At 45.9% G+C, this 19,849-nt stretch overlaps 1 protein-coding gene across 4 annotated transcripts in view; it reads left to right on the top strand.

Moving 5' to 3' along the window:
• GHR (growth hormone receptor) overlaps nucleotides 1–19,849 on the top strand; it is a 194,060-nt gene that overhangs the window by 65,403 nt on the left and 108,808 nt on the right. For all 4 annotated transcript variants that reach the window (XM_074995610.1, XM_074995613.1, XM_074995615.1 and 1 more), the window contains exon 2: nucleotides 16,214–16,294. In XM_074995610.1, the coding sequence (XP_074851711.1) occupies nucleotides 16,225–16,294 (70 nt within the window). In that variant the 5' untranslated portion in view covers nucleotides 16,214–16,224. The remainder of the gene's footprint in view (nucleotides 1–16,213; nucleotides 16,295–19,849) is intronic.

Raw genomic sequence — 19,849 nt, 5'->3', positions numbered from 1 at the left:
TCTTATGATCCTTGATTCCATTGACTGAGTGTCACCTCCTGCGGCAGCCTGTGCTGTGATATAAATGTGTATATTTAAGTATTATTTAGCTCAGAGTATATGTTTAACTTTCAGACAAACTACTAGGCCCAAAACAAACATTCACTGTTGCCATCTGTTCTGTTAATAAGAAAATGTTCCTACCAGAGGGGCTAACAGCCTTGCCAGGCCCCAGGGCAATGTGGTGGGGAGCCCAGCTCCACACTCCCGGAAGGGGTGAAGCCTTGGGTGAGAGGGCCAGGGCTGGAGGGTGTGGGAGAGAAGTGTAACTAGCCTTACAAAACAAAACCCAGGCATGTAGCACTTCAAAGGCTAACAAAATAATTTATGAAGTGATGAGCTTTTGTGAGGCAGACACAAAGATAGCGGGTCTGCCCCATGAAAGCTCATCACCTAATACATTATTTTGTTTAGTCATTTAAAGTGCTACATAACTGCTATTTTGTTTTGTTAGGATACAGACTAACCCAGGTAGCTCTCTCTTACTAGCCTTACAAACAGAAAGTATAAACAAATTGTGGCAATTCAAATGGTTCTTTGCAAGGTAACCTAATATTAATAGTATTTAATGGAACTCGGACAGCAACAAGCTGTAAGCCCTGAGGCAATGTAGTGGTTTTACCTGATTGGCAAGAGTTCAGCTTTATTTTCTTTCTCCAAAGATAATTAGAGGCAGAATGTAGCAGTCTTTTTTGTTGTTCTACTCTCCGTCCCACTGTTAAAAAAGGAAAAGAAATCTGTTCCCAGGGATTTATCTCACAGCTCCTTGCTCTCCCTTTGTGGGAGATTTGTTTCTTCAGAGAATGTATTGGAGTGTGGCGGCTTGCTGTTTAAATATCCGCTTACCTTTCTCTTGGTTGATTGTGGCTGTATTAGGGAGCCAAATACAAATACAGCTCTATGTGTTTGTGTCACTGGCTGTAAACTGCAGCTTCTCAAACAAACAGGATGAGGCTTTGTATAGCTACAAAATCAAACACACAGATACTAAGAAATGGAAGAATGGAGGCTGGCTATGCAACCGTAGTGCAGTTCATTATTCATTTGCATTATGAGCCTTTAGTCACATGAGGACATGCTATTTTTCCACAGGATCTTGAAATTTTGAAGTGTTTCACTTTGCATTTCCAATGTGCTACTACTGTCGTGTTTTAATATTTAATGCCCATTTATTAGCCCTCAGGTGTAGTTAAGTCTCAAATGCAGGTGACAGCATTATTTACTTGGGAAAATCTCTCTCCAGCTTTCAGATCTTGAAAGTTTAATTCTTCTTTTGTAGGTCATTATTTTAACATCATCAGAAACATTCTAACATCTCTCATTTACAACTGCCTTACAGGAAAGCTATAAAGCAGTGATTCTCAGTGAGGGGTTTGGGGCTCACAAGGGGGGAGCTGTGAGTAGGTTTCAGAGGGTCTGCCAAGCTGGCCTCACATCAGACTTGCTGAGGTTCAGGGCAGAAAGCTGAAGCCCTGTCACCCTGTGGCTGACACTAAACTCTAGGCAACTGCCCTGTTTGCTACATCCTAATGCTGCACCTAGCTTCTGTATAAAGAAAAGCAGTTACTGTGGAACAGGTGGGTCTTGGACTTCATTTAGCATGTTGAGCAGAGGGAGCAGGAGCTCACTAAGAAGAAGGTTGAGAACCTCTGCCCTAGAGAGTGATTCTTTATTTCTTTATTAAAAGACTGATTTTCCTCTGGGCCATTTGAGAAGAGGAGTATATTACAAATGGATGGTGTATTCTTTAGTCATGGTAAGAACATAAGAACAGCCATATTTCGGTCAGCTCTGTTGGTCCATCTAGCCCATGATCCTGTCTTCTGACAGAGGCCACAGCCAGATGCTTCAGTGAATGAACAGAACAGGGCAATTATTCAGGGATCTGTCCCCAGTCATTCACTCACAGCTTCCATCAGTCAGAGGGTAAGGACATCTGGAGCTTTGGGTTCATCCTGATCATCTTGGCTAGTAGGTCCATTGCTGGTTATCTTCCATGAACTTGGCTTTTTAAACCCGAGTTATAGTTTTAACCTTCATAACATCTCCTGGAACAAGTTCCAGAGATTGACTGTGTATTGTGTGAAATTTGGTTTGTTTGAAACCTGCTTCCTGCTAATTTCATTGGGTGGCCTCCTGGTTCTTGCCTTTTTAGGAGGTAAATTACGCTTCCTTGTTCAGTGTCTCCACACCCATATATGACTTTATAGTCCCCTGTCACATCCCCCCACATTTAGTTGTCTTTTTTCCCAAAAACTCAACAGTCCCAGTGTTTTTAATGTTTGCTCATATGGGAGCTATTCTATATTCCTAATAATTTTTGTTGGCCTTTTCTACACCTTTCTCAATTCTATTCTATCTTTGCTGAGATGGGTTAACCAAAACTGCCCACAGTATTCAAGGCTGGGGTGTACTATTGTGTATGATCTTTATTAGCCTGTGGGTTTTGTTTTGATTTTTTTTTTCTTTAAACTACATGGGGAAAATGAAGAAAAATCCTGTGTAATTAAATCTGGGGTGTCTGCCACATATAACTTTCTTAAAGCTGTAGACAGTGGCCTTTAATTCAGTAAACCTGTCCCTGGAGACCATTGAAGGCACCCATATCGGGACAATCAAGTATGTCTTTGGCAGTCAGTTTGCTTGAATGTATCAGTACAAGTTTTGTTAGGGTTTTCTCTCTTCCTTTTTCGTGGATTTTTTTTTTCCTTTATTGGTTATTTAAGGAATCCTAGCAATCATGAAATAAGATCTTCTCTCTGTTTCCACCAACTGGAATTACTGTGAGATGAGCAGGTACAATGATTTGTCACCATAAGTGGTTGACTGAAACCCTAAACTAAGTCCATAAAATATATGTAATGAGGAATACAAATGTTAGAACTTGCTCATTCCAGCATATACCTTGAACACATTTGTCAATATTTTCCATTTAAATAGCAAACTTGCAATTGTATATAGCCCTGGAATCCATTGTACCCTTTACATTGGTTAAGCTGAAAAAGGATATTTTGTGTTCTGGCAGGGTGAGCATGAGATCGGTCCACTCCAAAACCAGCTACTTAGGGTGATTGTTACAGGAGGAGGGTATTACTGTGACTGAATTTCCCAGCGAGTCAGGTATGGTTCCAGTGTAAAAAAGCTTGGGTGTCTCTCCCTGCTGACAAACTAAATCTGAAATCCACCCCTGGACTCAGGTGCTTGGGAGCAGGTTTACTTGCTAAACATGTCTGTTTAATTGACCTATAGTTTTTTTCCATTCACAGCTGGAGCTGTTCAGCATTGTGACAGGTTGGTCTTCTCATTCTCCTGGTCACTCTGGAATAGCTCCTGAGCGCAAAGCCCCGTCCTTGGGTTGCCTACAATCTCTCTGCCTTTCTCTTTGGGTCTGCAACCCCTCTTTTGCTCTGAGCTGCTTATTTGTGACTCAGCCCTCCAGCCATGTCACCAGGTTTTTTCCTTGTCCAGGATATCAAAGCTTTACTTATCCAGCAGTCTTCCCATTGGCTGCCTCCTCGTGCCACTCACTCAGTGGCTGGAAGGAAAAGCTGAGCTAATCCTCTACTTCAGGTTCTGTTTCAGGGACCGACCCTAGTCAGAAGTCAAAGCCTGTTTCCTCTTAGACCTTACTGCTGTTCCCTGAGCGGTTTTGTACCTTCCTGGCTTCCTCTCCTCTCTGGGTTTGCCAAGCTCCCCTTTCCCAGCAAGTGACAGCAGATTTTCCCAGCATCCCCTTCGGTTGCTTTCCTTTATAAATCCAGACCATTTTCTTCCTTCCTTAGTCAGAGTATAGCTCAGCCACCTAGTTCCTCTCATCTGTGGCCTTTTGGGTTAATTACACCCCCTTCTGAATCCACTTTAACTGTTTCAGGGCAAGTGTGGGGTTGGATACCCAATCACAAGAACGTTTGACTGCAAACGTGTACCCCCTTTGTTCTGAGCTGAGTATGTTACCTGTTCCATTAAAAAGCAAACAAACACACCCATTAATTTGTGCTCTGGATGCTGAAATTTGCCTTTTGACACGGAAAGAGTAAATTGTGCATTAGTGACCATCAGTGAAGGCTGTGCAGGTAAGACGAAGGGACAGCTTTAGTGTTTTTTTGACAGTATAAGTAGCTGTGCTGAATAGCATAGCAAGGCTTGGTAACTTCTGATTGACTGGGCAATAGGCATTGCTATTCCTCTTAATTGGGTTTCTCGGCTATTAATGTTTATCATGCTACTGCAGGACATGATCAGAATCCATCTCACACTCTCTGGTGTGGAGATTGGCTAATGTACTTGCTGATAATTTGGCACATGCAAAGCAGAAGCCTCTCTAGGTATTATGTTTACAGAATGAAATGCAGGAGGGCGGGACAGCAGTTATCACCCTGTCCTCTGTAGGCTGGAAAAGGAAGCTGTAGTCTGAGGATGGTATTGCACATGAAAACTCAGTTTTTTTTTTAACTTGAGGGGGCAGGGGTGATAATCTGTTTCATGTTGAAAATGCCAGTCTCTGTGCATGCTATTTACAATAAATATACTGAGCAGCTACAGTCAAATAACTCCACGTGCTGCCTTAAATGAAATCTTCTCCATTCCCTCTCTTCCAAACGATCAAGTTAGTTGCCTTTTGCAAGGCTACTGTGTGCTCAACAAAAACAGGCTTGTCATGGTGTATCTTTTGAAATACTGCAGCAGAAAACAGCATCTTGATTTTATCTGAATCTTGAAAGTGTAGCCTCCTACAGCTCCTCAGAGAAGTACAACTTTGCTGTGAGTTCCTAGTTACAGACAAGATGTTAGAAGCACTCCAGAAACTTTTGCAATAAGATGCTACACCATTTCGTATGAGGTAAAGAAAAGATGATGAACTAGGTAAGGGAGCTGGAAATAAAACAGTACCACCAATACACAAGATGTGAGTGTATGTCGACACTTACAAGAAAAGAGACACCTTCAAGGTCAATCTTCCTAGGTTCAATTTAATGTGCCAAGTAGAGTTGTGCTAAATCGAACCATCAAGGCTCTGCAGTTGGCCCTGGTACTCCTTATTGTCACAAGGAGTAAGGAAGGTCAGTGGGAGAGTTTCTTCCATTGACCTCCTGCTGTGGGGTGGCCAGAAAAATCGATCCAGGGTACATTGATTCCAGCCACACAATTGTTGTATCTGGAATTGCGTATCTTTCATTGACTTTTTGACCTGTTGTAGACCTGCCCTAGATTTTGGGGGCTAGATAGAGATCTTGATTTTGAGTGTGTGCTCCGTGCACATTGGGCTTGGTGTTCCCAGCTGGGGCCTCAATGTGCTACTCCAGTTTGTTTTTCATAATCTAGAACACACTGACTGAAGAGAGGCAGGTGAGTTGCAAAGAGCCTTGAATTTAGATTACTAAATATGGTCGGGGGGGGTCTGCCATGTGATCTTGTGGCTAACTGTCCTGTGATTGCTTTCAGAATAACTCTAAAGGCATCCAGGTCAGATGAGCAGTGTTGTGAAATTGCAAGCAATCAGAAATAGTTTTCCTTCATGATGTGACCACCAGTACTGATGCATGGGTTGTTCTCTCTCACTGAAGTCATTTCTGAATTCTTTGGTCAGAGGAGCTGTGGCAGAGAGAGCCTTTCCACCCATTCCCCTGCCAAAGATGTCCACTGAAGGGATGGATTTACAGGAATTATGGGTAGAACAAAAATTATACTTTAATTATGAAACAAAAAAGTTATTTTTTTAATGTAAAGAGTTAAGGGAATAGGTAGATCCCTGCAAATCTGCAGATATCCACTTTATATTTTTGGGTATCCACATTCTCATATGTAGATGCAGATATCCATGGAGGAACATTCAGTAAAATGAGCAGAGAATACCTGGCTAGATTGTTATCCTAACATTCTAACATTCCCTTATTGCTCAGTCTTTATGGGACTCTTCAGAATAGCTAAATGTAGTGCTAAATTTAAATTTAGCCATTTGGAATGGAGACCCATCATCTTCAGAAGAGGTTTTTCATGTTAATTTCTTGATTGTTAGTTGAACTCATGCATGAAGTTAGAGCTAAGAAATTCTGTACTTATACTGAGCCTATGCAATGAAGCTCATATGAAACAGGTTTTTCAGTGTACAGTTACATAAAATTTACAGTGGTGAACATGCAGGTATAATGACTTTAAATATTGAGTCTGTTCTGGTATGGCTATGGTCTGAAGAAGTGGGTCTGTCCCATGAAAGCTCACCTAATAAACTATTTTGCTAGTCTTTAAAGTGCTACTTGACTGCTTTTTGTTTTGATAGTGTATAGACTGTCATGGCTTCCTCTCTGTTACTATTAAAGAATTATGTAGGAGAACTCCATTCCAAACCACTTTTCTTATTTAAATACATTTCCAGAAAAGCCTACCTCTAAAATTACTAGGAATGTAAAGTCATGTTTAATTAGTTAACTGAGTAAATGGGTTGGGGAGGCTTCTACCAGTCCCACTGCCCCCTGAGAGCCCCTGCCTATGGCATGTCTGGGACTTCTGTGGATGGGGGCTGCTCTGGCCAGGAGGGAGCAGCCATTTGCCATGGGGAGGGGAGCAGGGAAGAGGGAGTGTGTGGTTCATCCCCCACCTATTAACCATAACAGGTAAGCCTCATCTGTTTAGAGTGAAGCTTACTGGTTAACTAGTTAAATGATAACACCCTAATAATTACATACAGGAAAAGAAACTTTATAGTAGATTGTTTTTCACCCATCATATGCCACTCCACAAGCTCAAATCATTTTCAATAACAATGCTATCCTTACATAAGTGTTTTGCCTAACATATTTTTTTATAATGCTAAGCTAGCAACTATGCAAGTTCACAGTATACCTCCTAGCGGGTATAACATAGTATCAAGTCATGAGATTCAACCTCAGTATGGAACTGTAACAGTAAATTATAAAGACAAAAACCCCTATCATAACTGCTTCATTTTCGAAGAGTCTCTAATTTAATGTTTGAATTTCCTGCCACATGTCTAGCATGGCACATTTGACACGTCTGTCTCCAGACTGTTAGGATTCTAAGTGGTTTGAATGTTGTGCTTATACTTTCATTCAAGGATCTCAAAGTACTTTACAAACAGGAGTGTGTTAAGTCTTGTAACACCAGTGAAGTTAGAATTATCCCTTTAATGGGGAAGCATAAGGCAGAGAAAGGTTAAAATGCTTATGTAAAGACAGGCTGTGTATGCTCATAGCAGTTTGGGGACTGCATACCATGGAGTGTCACAAAGATTAGCTCCCTGCCAATTAAGTTAGCAAATTATGAATTTAGCAAAACTTGGCTGGCTCTCCGAGTGCTGTTTTCCTGTGAGCCATGCCTCCAGTTATGGGAAGTGTGTCAGAGGTGGGGAGTGCAGATTCTTGGAGAAATGTAAACTGTATTCCAAGCAGGCTAAAAATAGAGCCTTCTCTGCCAAGTAATTAATTTTACTGGACTGCCAAGTAATTGCTGTGTTAACTGCTCTCTGAACAAGTGGCATCTGGGTTTGTTTGTTAATCCATGAAACCCTTGCTTGTAAACTTACTTTCACTAACATATATTTCATATTAGTATGTGGGCAAAGTTCCCTGAGTCGATGTTCCTGTCTTTGGTCAGAGCCCATTAAGAATATGATTGGTCAGAAGCTAGGTTGTAGATTACCCTTGCCCTGTGCCCACTTTAGACCTTATAAAATCAGTAGGAGACTGGACTCTTTGAATATGCTTAGTTGAGCCCACCAATGTCATCACTAATAAGAGCAGTAATTTGGAAGAGTCTGATTTGGAACTTGCTTCCACCATTTAAAATCAGGAATGACTGTTGAAGAGAAACTAGCGTATTGTATGTGAAATCCAGCCAAGACTGAGCAGTCCCTGTTCTCGGTGGCTCCAGGTGCACTGTGGGCAGGGTTACTCCTGCCGGGCCAAAGCAACCCTGGTCCTGACGCACCCCCAGTAATTTGTAATTTCTGTAATTTAACTCCTGTATTTAATTTTGTCACCCTTTAGCTTTATAAAATGAAGGCTGTAACTATATTTAAAGTCACCGATTTGAAATATAAATGTGTAAAACAGAGACGTCTTTGTGGCTCCCAACCCTATTATTGCAAAATAAAATAATTACCAAAAAACAAAAAATCTTCCTCATTATTTTTGATAAACAGTGAACATCTAAACGCCCAATAACTCATATCTAAATAGCAACCAATATGTGATCTCCAAATGCTGAATAACTCTCCCCTTTAATATGTGCAGTATATTGTGGGATATGATACTGTATCTGTGTAAAGAAAGAAAACTGACATTAAACATTAAGTAAATTTGGCATAATAGAAGTAGGTTCGGGAGTGAAAGTCAAGAACATAGTAGTACAATCACACACCTGTAAAGTGTGAGGAAGTAGAATATGTAAAAAGTTTGTGAGCATCCTGCAGTAAACATGCATTGCATTACGAATCATTGCGCACTGCTCTTAAAATAAGGGTTGCAAAAAGTGTGGGTTGACATTATTTATTAGTGGCCATCTTGCAGTCACATGCACTGCGGCCCTTGAATTAGTGAGTCTTTTACGGAATTTGGGGGGGAAAAAAGGCTCTTCTTGCTATTTTGATTGCTGACCCTTGGATTAGTGAAACCAAAACGCCTTTATTTCACAGGTCATTTTGCAAGTAGGTGGTGTTTGGTGATAATCCCAAAATGTGGGCTAAACCATATGTAATTACTGCAGTATTTTTTGATACTGGCTTGGTGTTGCATTCTGGATTTTTCCAGATGATGTCACTGGGTTTTTGCTTGCTTGTTTGTTTGAAAGGCATAGTTTGTAACTCCACAAATGTTCTCATTCTGTCACATAATGGTTTATCTCTTGAAATATGCATTGTGTAACTTGTAAAATCCAAACAGTTATTTTTAATGCAGTTGGGTACACAATGCTGAAAAAGATTCTGTTTGAACCAATAATTCATCCAGATGTTGTGCTGTCCACCTGGACTTTAGTGTTGTTTGAGAGAGATGTGACTGGGCCTGTTGCTCATTTAACTTGTATAGATTTGAAGAGCAGTAGTTCATTCTAGTTGGGGACCAGTTCTTTCTTGTTGGTGTTGTGTGGAGCAAAGGAGAGCAGGCAAAAGGACTTCACCAAGAACTTTGGGCAGAGTCTGTATTTTTTTATGTAGGAAGAGAAACAAGGCTTTCTTTGCTATCACAAGTCTTGTTATTAGCTAGTATAATGAGGAATGTATAAATATTTTGCAAGATTTACAGTTTTTCCCCAAAGAAATGCTGCAGGCCTGTATATTTAAACTCAGTTATAAATCTCTTCTTTCTCTCTCAGATGTGACCTATATTTTGCACCCAAGAGCTGTGCTTTAAAGCTGCTGATATTGTGTGTGTTTTTCCCCTATGCTCATATTCATTGGTAATGAAGGCATCTGTGTGCACTTAGTTTTCCTTGTTCATTTCCTGTGGCTTTCTGCTTGCCTGTCATTGCCTAGCAGCACAGAGAACTAAACCTTTCTCCCCAGATCAGTTCTACTCTCTTAATAATTTAGCTTGTAGAAAATAAGTTATGTATAAATATTCAGGAACAGCTGACTTGAGAGGAGGCTCATTACACTTAAGCTGACTACAATACAAACGTTGTGTTTTAAGGTTGGGAAGCTGACATGGGTAGCAAATGCAAAAGATTTTGTGCTAGTCAGAGGTCAGTGTATTAAGGACAAAACGATTTCCTAAAGTCCTTCGTTCTCTGTCTTATGAGGTCCCAGTAACTTCCGATTCAGAGGTGTGATCCTAAGTAGGTGTTACAAGCCATGCTGTAAACTAAAAACTGTGTTTTTGTTTCTCATCTCTAGCATGGTTTCGGGTAGTTATTTCTAGCCTGGATCACTGCTGCATGAACTGACAGCTTTAACGGTCTACTAACAGAAGTTTAAATCTGCTTGTGGCTAACATTCCAGAACTGGTATAGAAAGAGTCAGAAAGAGACATTCTTTCCTTTTTATAGTTCCTGGCTCCCTTTCTCTCTTGGAGCAATTAGCTCCAGCTGACCTATATCAACATTCACTGGTGGCAGGGGTTCTTGGCAATTGCAGCAGGGAAGACAGTCTGCTATTGTAACTTTTCTTGCTGGCTTTAACCCTATCGTTCCATGCCCGCTGCAGAGCAGAGTATATACCCTATCACACAGCTTTCCCCAGGACCATGTGCACCGGGAGGCTTGCCTTCTCAGTGGGATTTGTTTTCTACACTTAATGGTAGGTGGTGGAAGGGACCTTTACTGGCCTATGTTGAGAGAACATATCCTTGAAGCTGGAGAGTTGGGGTACAGTTTGAGAAACCATCTCTTATTAAACTAGTATTCCAGCCCCTGAACAATGTTCTCCTTGTGGGAGATGATTTTCAAGACAGTCATCAGCATTACAATCTGCTGTCACTTTTAAATACTTCTAGGCTCAGTCTGATAAGAGAGCAGCGGCCGTGTCACAGGAATGATCTGTAGTAAGAAAGATTTCATGATACGGTTTTTGTTTTTGCTTCGGCTCTGAGAACAGATCTCTCTCCTCTCTTTCCTCTCTGAGGTCATTCTGTGGCTGTCAAGATCAGAAGTGTAGCAGGATAGCACTTTTTCTAGCCTCTCGCTGACCTGGCAGGACAGTGCTCCTGGACGGGCAGTTACCAAGAACCCCTTTGGGGCTGTAGGTGTAGACACCAGTGAGGAGCTCAGTTCCTGTGCCCTGTAGAATTAGAGGACCTTTTTAATAAAGGACACAGTGCTGCTATTGGCTATCACAGCTTTTCCAAGGAGTATCATGTCACATCAGACCTTCCCTCTGACACATCTCTGAGACACATGTAGGCTGCAGGCATGCATAAGAGAACAATTTAGTAGAAACCTGAGGTTGAGCTCTCTGTAAGAGCAAAAATTTGCCTCTTTCACCAACAGGAGTAGGGCCAATAAAAATATTTTCCTACCCACCTAGTCTAACTAAAATCAAATATTCAAGTGTGAAGTGGAGGGATTTCCATCCTATTTTAAATTCAGATAACAAAACAACCCTAATGGTGACACTGTTTTGTTTTCTAAACCTCTAATCATTTCCCTGGTTCTTCCTTGAACCTTCTTCAGTTTATCATTACAGTTTTTCTGGTGTATCTTAACAATGTGATAGGCAACATAGCACTGGAAGTCGACTAATGTAGAAGAGAGAAACAAGCAGAATGTTTGAGTGCTGCAAGTGGAACACAATCTTTTCCCTTTTAAGAATGTTTGTTACAGCTCTTAGTTTGAGAGTGAATTCAAGATAATCCTTTCATTTCATCTCAGAAAGCAGTGTGGAGAAAATGTGATGAAGGAGAATTCTCAGACAATAGGCCAAGGGCAGAAAATCTCTCATTGTCCTCAGTATTTATTAAGCTAGCAGTCTTCTGGAAGTAGTATTTACTGTCTGTCATAGGCTACGTCTACACGTGCACGCTACATCAAAGTAGCTAATTTCGAAGTAGCGACATCGAAATAGCCTATTTTGATGAATAGCGTCTACACGTCCTCCAGGGCCGGCAACGTCGATGTTCAACTTCGACGTTGCGCAGCCCAACATCGAAATAGGCGCAGCGAGGGAACGTCTACACGCCCAAGTAGCACACATCGAAATAGGGATGCCAGGCACAGCTGCAGACAGGGTCACAGGGCGGACTAGTGCTTCCGGGGCAACAGCTAGCCGCTCCCTTAAAGGGCCCCTCCCAGACACACTCAGCCTGCACAGCACGCGGTCTGAGGAGCCATAGGCACACAGACCCCGGGCGCCGCAGTCATGGACCCCCAGCAGCAGCAGCAGCCAGAGGTCCACCCAGCCCTCCCGGCAGGAGCAGGGCTTGCCCTGCTCCGTGCCATGCGGGAGGCAGCTGAGCACCTCCTTGCCCCAGAGGAGGAGATGCCCCCAGGGCAGCAGGGCTCAACCCCTACCCCTGCAGCACCCCGCCCCCCCCCCCACCTCACACGCCGGTGGCTGTGGAGCTACCCCACCAGCACCGACTGGTGGGAGCGGCTGGTGCTTGAGGAGTGGGACGACGACCGCTGGCTCAGGAACTTCAGGATGAGCCGGCAGACATTTATGGAGCTGTGCCAGTGGCTCACCCCCGCACTCAGGCACCAGGACACCACCATGCGGCGTGCCCTCACAGTACAGAAACGGGTCGGCATCGCTGTCTGGAAGCTGGCCACTCCAGACAGCTACCGATCTGTGGGACAGGAGTTTGGTGTCAGCAAGGCCACTGTCGGGGCTGTCTTCATGGAGGTAAGCGAACCCACGGGGGGAGGGCAGGGCAGGGCAGGGCAGGGCCACGCACACCCTGCGCACCCCTCATTGGTGCTGTCCCATGTGCTTTCTCTGCAGGTTGTGCGTGTCATCAACGCCATGCTCCTGCACAGGCTCGTGAGGCTGGGGGACCCAGATGCCACCATCGCCGCCTTTGCCACCCTGGGCTTCCCCAACTGCTTCGGGGCTCTGGATGGGACTCACATCCCCATCCGTGTCCCGCATCACAGTGGAGGACGATACCTGAATCGAAAGGGCTACCATTCTGTCGTCCTCCAGGCCTTGGTGGACAGCCGGGGACGTTTCCAGGACATTTATGTGGGCTGGCCTGGCAGCACCCACGACGCCCGGGTTTTCCGGAACTCAGGCCTGTGCCGCCGGCTGGAGGCGGGGACCTACATCCCCCAGCGGGAGATCCCTCTGGGGGACAACACCATGACCTTCTGCGTCATCGCAGATGCGGCCTACCCCCTCCAGCCGTGGCTCATGCACCCCTACACAGGCCATCTCTCCGCTAGCCAGGAGCGCTTCAACCAGCGCCTGAACCATGTGCGCCAGGTGGTGGAGCGCTCATTTGGCCGCCTGAAGGGACGCTGGAGATGTCTCCTGACCCGCCTGGATGCAGACCCCAACAACATCCCCCAGATTGTGGGTGCCTGCTGCGCCCGGCACAATTTGGTAGAGAGCAAGGGGGAGACCTTTTTCCAGGGCTGGGCTGCGGAGGCCGGCAGGGCAGACGTCCAGCCACCTGCTGCCCCCAGTCGGCAGGTGGACCCCGAGGGGACCCGGGTCCGGGAGGCCCTGCAGCCCCACTTTGATGAACAGGCCTCAGGGTGAACTCTGCCCAGGCCCCCTACTTACCCGCCCCTTCCTCCACCACACTCCTGCCCCAACGCCTACACCATGGAGCACCCCACCGCCCCCCCCCCCCCACTTGTCCTGGACAAATGACAGCACGCACTTGCGGCTGAACTTGAACTTTTTTTTTTCTTTCCGAACCTTTTTTTTGTAACTGTAAATAAATATTTGAACCAAAAACTATGTACAAACATGTTGAACAAAAGCAATATGTACAAAAATAAAACAATACAAAGAAACAACAGTCCTCAATAATCAAAAGAAAACCAGGGAGGATAAAGGGGAGAACTATTTACATGGGGGGGACGGGGCAAACCGGGGGCAGAAAAGAACAGGGTCCAACTATATACAAGGGGGGGGCCACGTCCCGGGCCCCTCGCCCCTATAGCCTGGCACCGGGCGCTGGCGGCCGGGAGCCCCGCCGCGGTCGCAGCCTGGTCCGTGGCTGGGTGGGGGCGGGCGAGTGTCAGGTGGCTCCAGGGGTCCCTCGGCGCTCCGGCCCTCACCGGTGGGTGGCGGGGCGACGGCGGACGGGACGGCGACGGGCGGAGCAGCTGGTGGTGGGGCTGCAGGAGCAGGCAGGGCGGGCGATGTGGCGGCCAGCGCGGCATGGGGGGCCAGGGAGTCCACCAAGCGGTTAAATGTCTCCATGTAGGCCCCCCATGCCTCCTGGCGCCAGGCCAGCGCCCGCTCCTGCAGCTGGAGGTGCTGCTCCGCGACCTCCAGCTGCCGACAGTGGATGGCCAGCAGCTGGGGGTCCATCGCCGTCGGCTGTTGGTGGCGCGGGGTCCGCCGTCTAGCCCGCCGTGGGGCCGGTCGGTCCTCGGCCGAGGGGCTGGCCTGGAGCGATGGTCCCGGAGGGCTCTCCGGGACGACTGACGCCTCACCGGCGCTCTCTTCCGGTCCTTCTGATGGTGCAGGTGCAGGACACAGGAGAGGAGGGGGGGAAGAAGAATGGAGACAGGCGTTAGTGTGGGCCCCGAGCCGTGGCCTTTGTCCCCCCAGCCCTGTGCTGCAGGTTCCCCATCCCCGTCCCCGGGAGATGCTGCTGTGATGGATGGGGTTCAGGGGTCCCCCTGCCCTGCACCCCGTCCCCTGGTGGGAGCGACTCTCACTTCACCCCCCAGGGTCTGACAGCAGGAGAGGTTTCTTAGGCCACAGATGCCCAGTTTCTCCCAGGAGTGACAGCACCAGCTGTCAGAAGAGACAGTCCTTCCAACCCGTCGTAGGGAGAAGACCCCAAGGGGTGCCCCTCTGGGATGCAGCTTTCCCCCTCCTGAGGCTGGCTGCCTTCCAGCTCTCCCTTCCCCTAGCCTCTACCTGTGGGCTCCGCCCTCGCCCCCCAAGTCCAAGCCAGCTCGGCTCCTCCCTCCTGTTTGTTCAGGGCAGAGGTGTCACCTGCCAGCTGTAGCCCCAGGATCCTCCTTTGCCCCTGGGAGCTATTTGGCTCTTGTTGCTCATATGTAGCCTGAGTCTCCCTTTGGCACTCCCCCCACTCCATCACATGCTGCTGCTGCTGCTGTTGCTGCTGCTGCTGCTGCTGCTGTGGGGTGTCCCACCCCCTCCTCCCGGGGGCCCCTCGAGGTTCCGCTCCCCCCTGCCCTGGGGATGGGGCATGGCACTGTCGTGCGGGGTGGAGGGGGGGCAGGGGCTGATGCAGTGCTGTGAGGGCCATGGCCCTGGTGTCCTTGGGGCCATGGCCATGTGAGCATGTGGGGGGCCCTGGACACATATTTCTTACCCCCGCCCCTCAAGCCCAGGGGTGTCCACCAGAGGGGGGTACATACCTGTCGGTCCGCTCCCATGGTCCGGAGATCCCCGGGTGGGCGGAGGCCCTGCTGCTGCTCCGGGATGGCAGGAGGAGGATCTGCAGCCCGGATTCTGCGGAGGAGGAGCCCCCCCCCCCCACTCCTCCTCCTCCTGTCGCGATGTCCTGGGGGGGGCCTCCGGGGGGGGCCCCTGGGGTGTGGGGCTTACCTCCGGGGCGGACTCCGTCGGCAGGGCCTGCTGGGGCTCGTCAGCCGAGGTGTCAAGGGTGGCCGGAGGGGAGGAGGTGTGCCGGGAGCCCAAGATGTCCCTGAGCTCCCTGTAAAAGGGGCAAGTGACGGGGGCGGCCCCAGGAGTAACCCTGCCCCAGCTCCTTGACCTTACTCCTGACGTGGTCAGGAGTGCGGGCAGGGTGACCCCGGGCAGCCAGGCCGTCGGCCAGCCGAGCGAACGCATCCGCGTTCCGCCTCTTGCTCCCCATTACCTGGAGCACCTCCTCCTCGCTCCAGAGCCCCAGCAGGTCCCGCAGCTCGGCCTCCGTCCAGGAGGGGCCCCGCTGCCGCTTGCCAGCCTGGCTGCCCTGGCTCCCCTTGGGGGGGGGTCCCCTGGGGGGGCTGCCGGCCAGCCATCGCAGCTGTGTGGGGGGCTGAGGGTGGTGCAGGCTGGCTGCGTGTGCAGGCTGCAGCCTGCACGTTCCCTCAGCTTCCTGCACAGGAAGGGAGGGGGAGGGGACCTTTAAGGGGCCGCTCCACGCGGCCACCAGTGAGCTGAGGGGCTGGAGAGAGCGTCTCTCAACCCCCCAGCTGATGGCCGCCATGGAGGACCCGGCAATTTCGACATTGCGGGACGCGCAACGCCTACACGGTCCCTACTTCGACGTTGAACGTCGAAGTAGGGTGCTATTCCGATCCCCTCATGAGGTTAGCGACTTCGACGTCTCGCCGCCTAACGTCGAAGTTAACTTCGAAATAGCGCCCGACGCGTGTAGCTGCGACGGGCGCTATTTCAAAGTTAGTGCCGCTACTTCGAAGTAGCGTGCACGTGTAGACGCGGCTATAGAGTGTAATGTAATGCAGGACTTTGAGGCAATAAAATGTATTATAATATGCTTTCTTCATAAACTTTAGCTTGAACTCCATTCAGAAATTAAAAAAACTACATGACAGAATAAACTGAATTTAAATGTAATGAACTGAGTTCATAAAGAATCTGACTGTACCCTCTCTTTTATGATTACAGAACCCAGAGGGATGGATCTTCGGCAGCTGTTGCTTATTCTGGCACTAGTTTGTGCAAGTGATTCTCTTTCCACCAGTCAAGGTGAGTTTAAATATCCTTTGGCCATTGTTGGTGTCATCTGAGTTTTTTAGTCACAGCAAAGCATGTGTACTGCAGATTCCTGTAGAAGAAAATGTAGCTGTTATCATTAAGGATAGGTGAGTTTAACACCACATGTTACAGCATAAAAGGTATGGTGAATTTAATTTACAACAGTGAGGCACAATACTGGATGAGATGGAGGTGAGATCAGTGTTTGTATTGGGTATCTACACATCCAAAGAGAAAATTACAAGTCATTCTAAAGCAGACTGTACTGCTTGCAACTTAGATTGGGAAACAACAACTGTGGATATGCTTAGTTGCTGATTTTAACAATAATCTCCACTTGTCTGAAATCAGAACAGAGCTCTTTTAGTCTTATTTATCCTGATTTTTGAAATCCCACCCTGTTCTGATACCACCTCTCTGAAACAGAGGTTATGGGGAAATTACACTTTTTTTTGTGTCTCTTTAAAAGTATGGTGAGAAGAACTTTCTTGATGCAAATCTTAATCTTAAAACCAGCACCACATAAGCGATGAGCAAGCCATACAAAAAAATCCAGTAGGGGAAACTGCTGAGCATGGACTAAAATCAGTATAAAAGGGTAAGAAAGAACTGTTGCAATTGTTCATATCAACAAGCTAGACCGCTCATTGAGTTAGACTGAAGAGGAACACCAATTGAGACCCTCTCCCACTGTATGGGGTTTTAGGTCCAGTGGACCAACTCAGTTCACAGACCCACTGACCTCACCTCTGGCCTCACACAGTTCCTCCTCTTCCCATTCCATTGAAGGAATGGGACTGGGGCAGGGAAGGGGAAAGAAAGGTACCCCATCCTGCTGAGTTTTCTTTGCTGCTGCTTCTCTGCACAGCCTACTGCCTTTGTGGCTTCCAGAGAGTATATGATGACCCCATAGGTTAAGCCCTTCTTCAGAATGCAATATTCCCATTGACTTCCATGGGTGTGTTATCTTGCATCATGCCTGTACAGTGGTTTAGCTCGCTGGTTCTTTACCACGTCTGTTCTGCCTTGTTCATACCTTTGGAGAGATCAGTAGACTGTTGTCTGATAGCTAAATATTTATTCACTCAAGATCAACAGGTGCTGTGGCATGTCATGGTAAGGCTTGGCAGGATTCAATTTTTCATCATAAACATCTGTTTCATCAAACACACACAAGATGAAGATATGTTTCCATCAACAATAGAAATTTACCAATAGGCAAAATAAGAAATGCTGCTTGAGCACTTCTTAGAGTTAAGGATGTTTGCCTTGTATATTTTGGCAAGTATTAGTGACCCTTTTTTCATATTAATATTAAAGCTTTGACTTTTTAAATCTCAGTGGCTATGTGTATACTGGATGCATATGTCTACAGAAGTTACTATTGGAAGAGATGTGCTGACAAAACTTCTGTCAACAGATCACATCTACACATAAAAGCAGATTGATTTTTTTCACCCACTCTGTAGACAGAATGGCCCCCTGGATTGTCTTTACTCTCAACAAAACACATTTTATGTGTAGATGGTCCATGCGTTTTGTTGACAGAACACCAGTTTTGGTGACAAAACTCTCTAGTGTAGACATAGCCAGTGTCTGCTGTCATTCAGTAATTACTGATTTCTTGCTCCCCACAACACTGAAAATTTAAGTTATATAAAAAGGAAAAAATCCTCCAAACAAATGTTAACAGTCAAATATATTAAAAAATAAATTTCTTTCAAGTCTGTTTGTAACAACATTTCAGAGCAGAGCTAAAAAACAGCAGCAATACTGGCAGCTCCTTAAGGCGATGCTCCTGACTTTCTAACTGGAAATGAAGCCTTAGCAGAGAGAGTAGGGTGACAGGTAAACTTGGAGGAAGGTGAGTGAAAAGAGCTTCCATCTAGAAACCATAAACTAAGGAAGTCTTCACTGGAAGGGTGGGCTTTTGGTGCTTTTGTTTCTTTTGGGTTTTTCTTGTATTTCTCCAACTCTGGAGTTCAGAGCCATGTATATAGAATTGCAGGCTTTTTCCATGGCTGGTTATAGAGTCTGTTTTTTAAACCAAAGAACTGTGTCTGAGTGCCCTATCGTCCTCTCTTCAGCCCCTAGTCAAGGGGCTAATGGTAGTTTAATCTTTGCCTTCTGCACTAACATGTTTCTGGCTCGTCTTGGTGCTGCTTACATGATATTCCTGGATGGTCCTGTTTACATGTCTGTTACAAAATAGATTTACACATTTTGGAAAAGAGCAAAACAAATGGCTTTTCAGTGTAACAGCAAAGTAAGAGAAGAAAATGTCAGTAGGTCAATTTTCAGATGGTTCTTTCCTGTAAAGCTTTTGACTTACCAAGACAAGAACAGAAAAAGAAAAAAGGGGGGGGAGAGGGAGAAATGCATGCAATTCTTCATTTTTATATCAGCTGGTTAATAGCAATCAGCTGTTTTGTAATTACTCTACTGCCATGTTTATCAAGTATAAATACCACTGAGCATATTTCTGACACTTCAGAAAGCTTATATATTACTTGGTTGGTTGATTTTAATTTTGTTTTGACTTCTTCATTGCTTGTTTTGTTCAGGTCTGGTTGCTCTGTTTTTGTTTTTGGTTGTGGGTTTTTTTTTTTTTAATGAAGCATTTGGTTGAGGCCAGCCAGTAACAAGTGTGAAAGCAGCAGTTCTAATGTCACAAATAGTGGAGGGGGATAAATTTAAAGTTCAGGAAAGTCTTTATTATTTCTTTTGTAATATAAAGGACTTAATTGCTATATACATTCTGGAAGGTAATAAAACAATGAGTCTGAAGGGACAGCATCAGGGTTTCTTTTATCTATATAGTATCTTGTGAAATCTAAAGTGAAATTCAGATATGTAGAGAACAAGTACAGGTCTCTATTAAATACTGTGTTTAGACCTTGGTCTGCCTTCCTGTGCAGTATTAATTTCACCATTATATAGCACCTGTTACCTAAAATGCAGGTGCTTTGAAAAGAATTTAATATTTTAGCATTTGGTGATGTATTGGTTTTTCACCGTTTTCTGTTTGCATGGATTGAATTTTACAGTCTATTGAGTCTGCTTATCCACCAGGAGATCCTTAGAAAACGAATGTGCGGATTATATGTAAGAAATGTTTGATAATTACTTAGGATATGTTGATTTTCCTGTCCCAGGTGGGCTGTAGCTACTTTTTTTAATGTCCTGCTCTAGCACGTGGAATGTATAACTGATAGATTCAGGCGACCTGGTTTCATATGGTTATCCAAAAGCTTTCAGATGGTCATGATTATTAGTCCTTTACCACCAAGATGATTCTAATTGATGAATTAGAAGTGAAATGTTCTGTATCGTCTTACCATTCCCTGAAGCCATCTTAAGGGCTACAGGTTGGTAGGCAGTAAAATCTCATAAATGGTCATTTTTCTGTTTGCATATGACTTGTCTGGTGAAGCAGTGTTTCCCCAAGTACATGCAGACAAGACAGTTACCTGAGGAATGGCTGACAAGCTTGGAGGCTGGGGAATAAATGGAGAAAGAAGAGCAACTACAAGTGCAGATTACTGG

The sequence above is a fragment of the Carettochelys insculpta genome, chromosome 5, assembly GCF_033958435.1.
Source record: "Carettochelys insculpta isolate YL-2023 chromosome 5, ASM3395843v1, whole genome shotgun sequence".
Lineage (NCBI taxonomy): Eukaryota > Metazoa > Chordata > Testudines > Carettochelyidae > Carettochelys > Carettochelys insculpta.
This window is presented reverse-complemented; position numbering and strand designations above follow the sequence as displayed.